The sequence below is a fragment of the Lepeophtheirus salmonis genome, chromosome 9, assembly GCF_016086655.4.
Source record: "Lepeophtheirus salmonis chromosome 9, UVic_Lsal_1.4, whole genome shotgun sequence".
Lineage (NCBI taxonomy): Eukaryota > Metazoa > Arthropoda > Copepoda > Siphonostomatoida > Caligidae > Lepeophtheirus > Lepeophtheirus salmonis.
The window spans coordinates 30836859-30850112 of NC_052139.2; the positions used below are offsets into that span (position 1 = coordinate 30836859).

Here is a 13254-nt window from a genome sequence, read left to right on the forward strand (position 1 = left end):
GCACTTTCAACATGAGTATCCATCTCAAGAGATGACCAAATTAGGAGCTCTGTATTCCAGGAGGGACAGCAGAGGGAAATTTTGTTCCACCTTATCTCTGTTTAAACTTTGTATGACGTTATCTTTTTGAGTGATTTTGCTGGTTCAAAATGAGATCCAAAGTTTTCTTTGGAGAAACCTCATGTGTACGCTTCATCTAGTTGTAATTTACTAGCAAAATGAATATAATGTTCTTTCTCACTTGTCATACACCAACGTCTCTGAGGATAATAAGTATGATGTGCATTTTGTGTACAAGGTTTTAGATATTATCCTCAATGATCTCAAGGCAAAAATTCCGTTGAGTATGATTCAAGTCTTTAGAGATGGGTGTGCTGCACAGTACAAAAATAGAAAAACGCTTTTTAATCTCTGCCAGAGTGAACAAGAATTCGGTTCGAAAGCTCATTGGAACTTATTTGCGACATCTTACCTGGAATTTCCATGTGACGACTCACTGCAGCATAAATTCTAACTAGACCATACAATAAACAGATTTTGACAGCAGAAGATATGTTTAAGTTTTGTGAAAGTCATATACCTAAGTTAATATTCAAACTTGCTCATCAGAAGGAAATGAATCAGATCCGCACTCTTCATGCTAATAGGTATGCAATCATTGAAGATTCCATTCCTTGGTGAAGATCTTATCATCATATCATTCCACTGAGTCGTGACAAAATTGGAGCGAAACAATGCCTTAAATATGTTGAATTTGCTTGCACTCACAACTTTAATAAAGTGTTATGTCTAGAAGAAGAGATTGTTGTGGGATCATATGTTTCTGTATACCAGTGTTGATGGATTGCCTTGATCCTTCAGAAAAATGATGCTGAATGTGATGTTCAAGTGAAATTTATGCACTCTAAAGGTCCATCCCAATTCTTTGATTGACCTCAACGTGACCAAATGATTGTGTGCTTAAGTTGATTGGAGTACAAAAATTTTAAACTCTCGATGAAACTATTCCATTAATGATAAAGAAAATAATCAATAAATTCAACCTATTTTTAAGAAAACAATAGCCACATTATATTTATGAAATGATAACTATTCTCTAATTTTTTATATGGTATTAAACAGTATGAAAAGATTTCATTCAACTTATACTACATATTCTTGAACTACTTCTTTAGTGTTTTGACTTGAACTTTTTCTTATGAAAACGAATCAAAGATTGCATTAAATGATAAGTTAAAACTTTCTAACCAACTGATATAATTACTAGGCATAATATATTCATTAAAATAGATAATTTAATATATTTATATCCTATAACAAGCTCTCAAATTAGTGCATGGCAAGTACATAATTTAGTTCTCAACTTCAATCTTGAATTATGCAATAACTACAATTGTCTCCTTCATAATATCTTCCAAATAGTTACTTTTGGCTTTGAAGATAAAAATTTCATTAAAAAAACTGAAATTTTTTTGGGTGTGTTTTGAGATAATGACCACAAAAAGGGGTGCAGTCAATAAATCCGAAATCTGTAATTATCGATCATTTCCATTCCTTTATAGGACTAATAATGTGTTTTTTTCGAAATCTGCATCAAAAACTGAGGAGACATGCTTATTTTTATTTCTTCATGACTATTCTTTGACATAATTACGTCACTTTTAGTTTTCGGCGTACGGTGTAGTCAGAACATAATATTGGCCCCCGGGCCTTAACAAAAACGTCAATATCCTTAGAACCGTTTGTGCAAATGAATTAAACATTTGGCTCAGTTATCAACGTATAGTACTCTAGCACAAAACCTATTAGAACGTTCCCGTCTCATGTTTTAGAGGAGTTTCATTCTAAAATTCACCCTTAAGTTCCTTAAGGAGGATTAATTGAGTTTAAACAATCAAGGGGCGGAATGAGGTTTGCTTCCTTTCCTTTGGGAATCGGTTTTTGTACGCCCAAAAAGAAGTATGGGGCGCTCTCCTACTCTTAAGAAACAAAGTCCTTTACAAGATCCTTTTCATTCTAATTTTCATACTGGCTGTTTCTCGGAAAAGACCTTGGGTATTATTAAGAAGGAAACATCCTCTCATTTGGCCTCAAACTTCAAGGCTTCATTTTTAAATCCTTCATAAAATAATTTGTTAGGGTTTCTCCGTAGGTGGATAAATTGATGGAAATTCCTGAAGTCGGAAGTTGTAACAGCTCAATACTAGTCTACAAAGAGAACTACAGGTGACAGATATTGATGGGACCTCCAAGTGGAGCCTACAAAAGAGGCAGTTATAGAACTCGGAATTTAATTATGTTTTTAGAGTTTATCTCAGATGAAGGATATATACCCATATTTAGTTCAAAGTATCATTCATGATTTTCTACGTTTTTATATTTTTCAATAATAGCTATAGAGGTGGCTAGAGCCGCAGGACTGAAGGACGGAGGTATCGGTCCTTAGGACCGTTGAATGGTAAAAAAGATCGGATCGATAAACAAAAGATTGAAAGGTTAAAAAAAGACGGATTAGACAATGTGTCTTAGGACTGATTCTATAAGTTTGTTCACACGTAATATTTTCTCTTTCGAAATTGGAGACACCGACAGTAGAAAGTCTTAATTCAATTATCACAACCTTTTCATAATCAGGGAAATAACCTTACAAAGCGAAGAATATATTATTGAAATAGTAATAAGTGATCTCGACTTAATCGATCATAATTCCTTGAATAAGTTTCCACGTAGGATTCGATAATCATTGGAGTTTGTATATTATATTTCTATTTATGTTTGTTGATAGTAATTTTCTGTTTTAGGAGCAAATTGATTTGATGACATAGAAGTTCCTCTCCATGATACCTTAGATTCATCCTGTAATTATATAATAATGCTTCATGGTGGATAAGAGAAGAAAAAGTTGTAGTGCTTTAATTAATGAGATGAGACCCCTTCCACTCAGTCCACAGATCAACTCCGGATCCCTCCCCCCATAATACTTCATAAGGGATCAACTCTCTACCCCCTTTACATAATGAGATATTCCTCTTCTACTTTCGTGATCCTCCAAAGGATCGAATAAGTCGAGATCCCTCTCCTCCAATAATTCATTCTTCGATTTGCAAAGATATTTAATTGTTATTAAAAGGTTGCAATATTTGAATTTCAACTATCCAGTGTAACAGTCTTCAATTTTTGAGATAGGATGAGAAAGTATGACGTACGTACACTAATCATACAAAAATGGAATAAACAATGTAATTAAGCTAATAAAGGTGTACCAATTACAATGAGTATAATGAGAGTATGATTTTTTTTGTTAGATATTTTTATTACATATTATCTGATAATATTTCCTCTTGGCATAAAACCCTATTGATATTTTAAGGGGATATTCAAGAATGGACAGTGCTAAGAACCGGTTCTAATACTGGATTGAAGAAATTTGACTGACACAACACCATTAATAAGTAATTGATAAAATAATTAGGGTTATGAGTGTTTCCCATTGACGGCAACAGCGTTGTTGTCCGCCATTTTGGGAGCCTTAGCAAACCACGTTTTATAACAATAATAACTCTTTTTTCATATATTTTAAGGAAAATATCAAATTATTGAATGTCGAAATAGGACCAACAAATAAAAGGACTTGAATCCTCTCTGTCTATTAAAAATTTATCCATATAATGCCAAGTTTAACTATTCAGAATAAGGAATAAAATATTTTCCTCTAATCATCATATTCGTTCCTAATCAATAAATAAATAAAAAAAAGTCATAATTAGGGATTTTCAGAACATATGTAATATTTCTTTTTAATTCAAACATCACAGTGTATCATAGGCATAAAGTATTATTGTAGGTTTTAACTCTAATTTGATTACTAAAGCCATTTATTGGAGTTGCTTCAAGATTTATTGCAAATTTGTCCATTTTATATATTAAAAATATTAACTTTGAGCCCCGCAGATGCTGATTCCTTAAATTATGATGTAATAATCTATAGAGAGATCAACAGAGATATATATAAACCTTTTTGATGTTTTGTCGGCATTTTATATTAGTATACTCTCTCGGGAAGCACAAGGCAATGAGTGTTTCTAATTTATAGGAAGAATTACGTCACGAGATTTCAGCGCCCCCTCGTGACAGATGCCAAATGGCCCAAAAAGAACTTAATACTATAAATGAATAGTAAAAAAAATAGTTTTATTTAGCCTAATTATAATCAAAAAATGGACCAATTACTTTAATAATAATTTCTCTAACTTACTTAATTTCGCATAAACATTCTTCGTCTTCCGAAAGTAGAAGAAGCTATTCCATTTTCTTTGATAATTGCAGTTTGCATTCGTAAATGTATGTGTGATTCTTTTACTAGCATATTTAGACGCAGTCAAAAATAAAATTTTTATGTCATTTGGCGACATTCATAGACGACTTAATTAATGGAACCGCTACTTCAGTTATTGAGTTTACAATTTTTTACATTTTGAATTGATTTACATAAGATTTGAATAAAGCCTCTATTTTATCAAATAGATCCAAACAGTTCTTGGCGTAATAAATTAATTGGACAACATATAGTTCCTCAACGAATCTTAACTGAAGTGAATTATCGATGGTTTTATTAGACCACCAAAGGCGGATTTTGGAATGTGAAGACTTGTACCTTAAAAATGTTATATGGTTTAAATTAAATACCGAAGGGAAGCACAATTTTAAAGACTTAAACTTTGATTCTGCGTCCCAAATTTTGACATCTTTCTCCTTCAACTTATTCTTTAATTCCTTTATTTCTGCTTCATACACTTCAAGTTGGATTTGTATGTTGGTATTTATTTCCTTAAGATGTTTTACCTCAGGAGAAATATCTGTAATACATACAATTATCATTTTCTAAGGATAAAGTAACAAATGCAATATATATATATCATTACATATGAGAAGTTTCAACTTCTATTGTTGATGAAATTAGATTCATGTCCACTAAGTCTATTTTCGGAAGTAGGAGGTTCCCTATAAGGATTAAAGTATGTATGATTCTGAAATTGTGGAGATCTTTTTCTACCGGAAATTAGAAATAAAAAAGTTGCTTGAGATTTCCTTAATTATTAAATTTTCTTAGTTTCAGCATTGTTTTCCTGAATGAAAATGGGTTTGTTGGAGTTTTTGGTGAGACTTGGAACTTTAGGTTTTAAATGTTTAAACATTGTTGTAATGACTTTAGAGTTGGAATTCCTAATTTCTTCAAAATTTTAAGAGCATAATCGAGAATTATACTATGGGTTCCAAAGATTTAATTTCATTTTTAGGACACATTGCTTTCCAAGGAATGTTTCCCTTGGAAATGAAAAAAGGGTCATCCCCTCAACTCTAGAACGGTTCCTGTAATCCACGGCACTCCACAAGAGGGCATACTTGGGGTATTTTAACAAAATATATCGCCTTTGTAGCGTTCTTCACCTAAAATATAGTATTAAATTTTCAATGTTTTGGCCGTGACTCAAACACACGGTGAAGTCAGCTATCGTCGAAGCGGATAACCCGGTGACGTGACTCTACTTATTGGGTTCTACTTTTAATATTTGTAGTGGGGCAAGGAACAATCACTTAACCTCTTGTAGAGAGAAGGGTATTTTTTATGCTTAAAAATCAAATGGCAAAACCTAATTCACTTCAGGGGCGTTCGTAACTTGGGTGTGGGCTGTAGAAGCTGTAGCCCCCCTCCCTCCCAATATAATCCTGCGGTATGTAGTATCAGTTTCATTCAAATGATATTATATTTACTTAATAAATATTAATATTGTAATGATAGAATAATTAATTCCCTATTCTTTGTTTTAAGTATCTTTTTATTTCGTAGAATCGTTTATTTATATAATTTCGTCATTCAAAATATAAATTATGATTTAGATTATGTGATTCCAAATCCATTCGATTCTGTGTGTAAATACTCTACTCCCTCCTACTCCCTCCAAGGTCACTTCCCAACCTGGGTTATTCCTTCATTAGAATTATATTATATATTACTTAAAATGACTTTATGTTTATCAATTTAGGATTAGCGAAATCGATATAGTCCGAGCTCTAGTTCGACACCCAACAGAAACACTTTTGTTTACCATAATGAATGAAATTGATACAGCATAATCTTGTACAAACACGAACTGAACTTGATACTTTATTCTTAAGGGGCAAATTTATCTGTTTAAATAATTAGTTCAATTATTTTTTATAATAATTTACTTTAGAAAACCTTTTTAAAATATCTATTTTGATTTACCCCCAAATAGAAGAGTTAAATAAAACATCACGTGATGTTGATATAACACTACAACAACGACAAACTATTACTCTTTTATTATTTAACAAAGGTCATATAAGTTCACCATTAGGAATTTGTCATAAAAAGTGATGTTTATCACCAGAATAAGTTGCACGATTAGAACTAGTGTTCCCCCAGATAGTATTTGCACTCAATATAGATTCTCTACCCAAGTATGAAGGGAGTAATATTGTAACGTCTTTAAGGTTTTTCCCCATTTGATTTTTAACCATAACAAATACTCATTCCCTTCATGAGGTTAAGTGATTGACGTTTTGTCGGTTGTAGATATTAGTAAAACTCCTTGCACAAGGGCTCAGAGTATCCTTAGTTGTGAATCACTTGTATTTGATGTCATTAGATATACATTAATTATCGTGGAATTCAATCAAAAGTGTTGAAGAATAAAAGAATGTAATATATACTTTTCTAATGGGTATGACTCCCCCGAAGGACTATAAATCCTGTAGTTTTTGAAATATAGAGACATCCCTTCCACATTGATTAACATTATTTTTTAACTTTATTTATTAAAAGCAATATTTTTATCATAGATTAAAAACCAATTCTTGAGAAGGAAAGAAGTACATAAATTTTGTACATTGGACCATAATTGTAGGTTTCTAAGAGTTCAGTTAAAAACAACTTGGTTTCATAAAATATGTACACATTAATAAAAAATAATTAACAGGCACGCATCTACAAAAATATTTAAGCGCATATGCATAGATGTACATATAAAATCAAGGAGATTAATACTAAGTAATCCTCATTAATTACTATCTCCTCTTTCTTTAATCTCAGTCCCAGTTTGGCATTGTACACAAGGTCCACAGCAAAAGGCAGTCATGGCATCCTCACCAGTTGAGCCCTGAAGATATATATGAATAAATGGTTAAATGAATATAATTAGAGTAAACTTACTTCAATGCCATATTTCTCACGGGCCTCTCCTCTTAGAAGGAAAATAGGAATACAGGGAAAGATACAAGAGAGGAGACAGTAGAGGATCCCGGGTTTTCCAAGATTCTCCGCCTGTTGATATGTGAAACAAAGGCCGCAGAATGTTCCACAGCAGCATGTTTCCATGTCACCGCAGCATCCACAAAGGCTTTGTTTCCATGTAGTAGTCATTTTCTAACACTAAAATAGAATGATGATGTTTCAATAGTAGACGAGAAAAGCAGAAACAAGTGCGGAAGTGTATAATATAAAATATTGAATATGATAAGGTTTAATAATTCCTTGTGATTCATACCCCATGACATTCATTAAAAAAAAACCTCATCTCTGACTACTAATGTAGGTTTGGCCTATTAAGTGTATTGTATCCATTAATAGGGATGGAAATAATTGTTGTAATTGCGGTGAGTGTACAAAATATAAGTTTTAAAGACGGCATATCTGCTGCTCACAGAGTTAGTAGCCTAACAACACACACACACACAAAAACAACAACACTCTATTCAGTTGTTAGCCGTCGGTGTCTGGTTCTTTGCTCCTAATCAATGTTCTGATTGGTTGAATTAGAATTTGCTCCCTTTAAGCTCTGAACAGTTCCCCGCATTTATTATTTATTAGATAATAATTCCATAGTTAGAAAGAATTGGAGCCACAAACTGATTTTTGGCCTATTTTTATGTTTCTTTTCGGAGGGGGGAGGTTGCATGCAACAATAAAAATAACGATATGAGATATCCCTCCAACTATTGTGGTGCTCGCCGACACGTTGAATGTTCAAAATAAGAGCATTCATAGCCCTGCTCTTACCAGCATATACTTTTTCTAAATATACGCCCACCGCAATTTAGCCAATATTCACATCACTATTACTTGACTAGACAAGTGATGCATTTAATTGTTTTTAAACAAAGATTTTTGAAATAGAATCAAAGGCATGTTGCATCAATTGTAAAATAATAATATGAATAATTCAATGCGAATCCTAATAAATCTTCAATAATTACACATTAATAGATAGAATAATCAAATACTTACGTATTAACAACGTATCCCGTCCGTCCTCAAGGAAAAAATATCTGCAAGTGAGTCGACTTTCAGTTAGTTGTATATAAAAGCTTTTAAATATAAACTATAGTTGTCTATATACCTTAGGCTTACAGGCTGTATGCGTAATTTTAGTAGAAGTGGCTGATCTGCACTACGCTAAGGGAAAAAGAAGGGGGAACGAGGGTAAACTCCGTGTAGTAACTAGTAGCTCCACTCGTATAATGAAGGGAGTAATTACGTAATGAGCCAAAGGATTTTCCTTCATTACTCTAGCTCTACTCTAATCAACATCAACTTTTATTGGAACAAGATGTATAGTATGGTCATATTATTTGGGGAATCCTAACGTTGATCATTGTTATATATTACTACGAAAATAGGAGTTTTGTGGTAGATTTTGTGTTACTCGATCGTGTTTGTAACGTTTGAGCATTTGAGAAGAAAGGGAAGAGAGAAGGAGTGGTTCTTCTTCTTCTTCCTCTATTTTTTTATTATTACTCCTACGAAAAGGAAGAACATGTAGGGGTAGTCGTCTACTCTACAGGCTACAATTGAGCGAATTTACTACTTATTTTAAGGCATTTGCTTATTTTTTCACGTAACAAATATTTGAGTAGGGGAGTCCGGGACATTTGCAATACTTTGGAGTCGGAACTAGGATTGGATTAGTCTAAAATGATTGCAGTCCTAGGACTCATCCAATATGTGTTATACTTAATGTAATGAAGGTGTACGTATAACGAGTACTAGAGAAGTTGTTTGGACCGGGACATTAAGAAATTAAAATTAATTATGAACTCTTCTGCTTGACATAAAACAAAAAAATAAAGATCGTAAAATTTTACGACTTATTCTTGCTGTATGTTGGTATGTATATCTTTGCACCCATTTTTTTAAAAGGAGATCGAGTAGTTTTGCCCGGCATTGCACGGTACAATACAAAATTTAAAACTAATTTTGAACTCTTCAAGGGGCGTCTGCATATATATATTTTTTTGGGGGGGAGGGAGGGGCTTGGTTTTTGGTGGGTTTGTTTAAAAAACAAAACCAAAAATTAAATTTTTTTGAAAAAAATATAAAAATTAAAATTTTTTCAAAAAAATATAAAAATTAAAATTATTTAAAGAAAATTTAAGGATCCATCGCTCTTCACAAAAAGTTAATTTTTTGGTAAAAAAATTCAAAAATTAAATTTAAAAAAAAAATTCAAAGATCTATAAGTACTCAAAGAAAATTAACTTTTTCGGAAAAAAAATTAGAAAAATCATGTTTTTTTAAAAACATTTCAAAAATTTAATTTCAATTATCACATTTTGTTATATTAATCAACAGCAATTTACAGAAAATTAATTTTGTTCGGAAAAAAATTTGATAAAAATTAATTTTCAAATATGAAATTTTTCAAAAAAAATTTAATAAATTAACATCAATTTACAATAAATTAAATGAATTTATAAAAAAAATTCAAAAATCAACAGTCATTAACAAAAAATTTCAAACATGAACAGCAATTAATAAAAAATGTCAAAAAGTCTAAAGCTATTCACAATAATTTTTGATTTGCCTGAAAGACGAACATTTTTATTTAAGAGTAAAAAATCTCAATTTTTTTTACAGTCCCTCCAGTCGTATGTATTTTTGCACAATTTTTCTTCAAAGAGGTCATATGGTTTAGAGAAGAAAATATATCAAGTTCAACCATCGTTCGCTCTTTTTTCATATTATTGTCAAAAATTCTTTTGTCTTAATCTCTTTTCTTTTTTTACAGTATTTATCTTTACTTGTATGAAAAAGTCATTTTTTAGTCAAGAAAATAGTTTTTAGAAAAATGCAAAAAAAGGTACCAGAACCTTAAGAGCCTATATAAATATTTCTACAAAACACCTTCAATTAGTTTAGGCGTCATTAAATGACAAACATTTTTGGGGAAACCCAAGAATGTACAGTACCATGAGCCGGTTCTAACACTGGACAGAAGAAATATGGACTGACACAACACTATTAATAAGTAATTGAATGGATACAATAATAAGGGGTAAGAGTGTTTCCATGGTACGGCAACATTGTTTTTGTCAGCCATTTTGGGAACCATAGCAACCAAGTTTTATAGCAATAATCACTTTTCTTCCATTCATATTTTATTTAAGGAAAATATCGAATTTTGAATGTCAAAATAGGACCAACAAATAAAAGTACTTGGATCCTTTTTGTCTATTAAAAGGATACCCATAAATTGCCCAGTTTAACTATTAAGAAATAAAATTTTTGTCTCTAATTATTCGTTCCTAATCAATCAAAAAAATAAATCAATGTAGGTACTAACTGCCATTTGTTGGAGTTGTTTCAAGATTTATTGCAAATTTGTCAATTTTACGTAGTAAAAATATTTTCATTTACCAGCAATAATGGGTGGTTCATTGACGGCTATAATTTCTTATTAAGTACCCATTTTTTACTACTGTATTTAATCCCAGTGGGCGGGTAAATTTGAATCTAGCCTGTTTGTATGAGTACTTACTTTGTACACATGAGATGAGTCATCACTCATCAGTCCTTACATGACATCATACTTGAAACGCACAATATTCTTCCTCACATGACATCATCACTCTTCACTGGTGTTGTGTCGGTCCTTATTTATGATCATGGTCCAGACTTGTCCGGTCTTATCCAGTACATTCCAACTTGTCAGTCCTTAAAGAAGATGAAATTGATCCCTCGTGACGTCAATGAGGGTTTTTCCTTTTTTAATTAGTCTGTTATGTAGTTAAGGAATTCATTATATGAATCAGTAACAATACAATATGTTCACCTTATGTAAATAGTATTATCTACAAGAATATGATAAAATACTACGAATCTGTCCGTCCGTATGGTAATAAAAAGGGATTAACTAGGGTATTTATTTTACAAAGGGAGACAAATTCAGCCCAATAAACATGAAATACAAGTTGTTAAGAATTCTGAGTTATGTAACCAAGGTTATGTTTTATTCTGTTCAGAAGAGATTCCTGGGTTCTGGAGGGCAAATTTGTCTTTTTGTCTAATAAGTTGATTTTTTCATAAACAAAATGAATTCCCAATCTCTCAAAGTGTTTTTAAAGTATAGAATTCTAGATTTGAAAATTCCCCCCCAAAAATATAAATAAAAACAATAAAAAGGGAGAATGTACATATTAGTGTTGGATTTCGGTCTGAAATCCTAGACCGGTCAGTGAGCGTTAATTTTTTTGTTGGATCGATTAAATCGGTCAAAAAAAAAATCGGTCTGGACCGATTTAAAGGAAAAGTTCGGTCTAGATCGGCCCAAAGGTAAAGTTCGGTCGAGTTCGGTCTAAAAAGAAGAAAAAAATAGGATCTAGACCTACATATGTCATAGATAAATTGTTTTATAACATATGTATTTGCAACTACAATGACGTCATACGAAGTTTAAAACAAAGTGCGAGGAAATTGATTCTTAGTTGACTTATACGACGGATTACGTATTACTCAACTGATTTGGTTGAAAAATCGAATGAATAAGTAGATGTTATATGTATATTTGTACTAGAAACTATCGTGTACTTTAGCGATTTTTTTGAAAAAATCAATAACAGTTGATCTAGAAAAAAATAAATATTTGGGCCTCTCATAATATATGAGAACAAAAATATCGGTCCATAAAGTTAGATCAAAAAAATATCAGGGTATGAAACCCCGGTCTGGACCGAAATATTGGTCCAAATCGGTCTAGAAAAAAACTCTTAAGACCCAAGCGAAAAAAAAAAATTCGTTACTGGACCGGGTTTCAACTGTAGAACATATATTAACTACGAATGGAAAAAAAGGAATTAGGAAGATGATTAGCGAGTTTGTCTTAGTATGTATTAATAAAATAATTCGAAATATAATCTACATATAATACGGGCACATACTAGTATTGTATAAAAATATTTTTCGCAAGATATGTGCAATAATCTTAATATATGTTGTCATTATCATAAAATTGTCATCAGCTCCTTTTTTTGAACAGTTTCCCAGCACCCCTGTTGATAATATCGGTCCTTGAGACTATACTGGACCGAATAAATAAATACACAACACTGCTCATCAACAGGGGTGCGTGGAAACTGTTCAAAAAAAGGAGCTGATGACAATTTTATGATAATGACAACATATATTTATGCCACTTTATATCGCAACTTTATATAGTTATTGTTTAAAAAAAAAATGGATTGCCAATGACCTCTTGGCTCCCTTGGTCTGGTGTTCTACTGCTCATTTGTAAATTAGATTAATTAATTAGTTGTATAAGTAGATTATTCTCTATTTCTAAAAGGTTATTTTTAATGAAACTGTATATGTATGCAGCTGCGAAGGACAAAAAATATTCAGGTAAAAATACTCTGTTCTACCCGAGCAAAAAGTTCAATTACCCGTATCTACTCTGCTCTACAAAAAATACTCGAAACTCATCCCTATTGCATAGTATAACTAGGAATAGGCAACACGTAGAGAAAAATAACAGTTATGAGATTAGAAAATAAAACACGGTGAGTGGTGTTTTAACGTCCGGTACGACTTGCTTGTAGATGTAGGGCTTTAGTATTGTAGCAAGATTCAATAGGATTTACAGTGATGATTATGACTGTTCAAATATTATGAAATGTGGAAAATCTAGACTCAAAACAAAGGAGTTGTATGATTTTTTTCTGCAAAAACTCAATTTCCTTTTAGAGTTTAAAATTGGAGATCCTGTCAGGTTTTGACTTGATAGAGGGAGCCCTAATTGCTATTCTTGTATATCAAACAGTCCCTTCATTTTTTAATAGATTGCCATTCTCTTAAAATACTTTTGATGAATAACCGCCCCGTTTGGGGGTAATTAATACAAAAACTAATAAATAATAATATATAACCTATACAGGGCGAGGAGTCCAAAATTGAAATCC

The 13254-nt window shown here is 31.9% G+C and overlaps 1 protein-coding gene across 1 annotated transcript; it reads right to left on the reverse strand.

The window, feature by feature from the left end:
• Positions 1-6814: 6814 nt before the first annotated feature.
• LOC121124351 (cornifelin) lies at positions 6815-8449 on the reverse strand. The gene is made up of 3 exons (XM_040719505.2): positions 8309-8449; positions 7235-7453; positions 6815-7181 (listed from the first exon to the last, which is right to left on the reverse strand). Exons 2-3 carry the CDS (start codon positions 7442-7444, stop codon positions 7083-7085), a joined length of 309 nt encoding a protein of 102 aa, XP_040575439.1. The 5' UTR covers positions 7445-7453; positions 8309-8449; the 3' UTR covers positions 6815-7082.
• Between the last annotated feature and the right edge of the window lie 4805 nt (positions 8450-13254).

What these genes read in the sequence shown, in the direction of transcription:
- LOC121124351 (XM_040719505.2), bottom strand. Translation starts at nt 7,444, where the DNA reads ATGACTACTACATGGAAACAAAGCCTTTGTGGATGCTGCGGTGACATG. An exon ending in GTGAGAAATATGGCATTGAA is followed by an intron (nt 7,182 to 7,234) that starts GTAAGTTTACTC and finishes ATATATCTTCAG; the next exon opens with GGCTCAACTGGTGAGGATGC.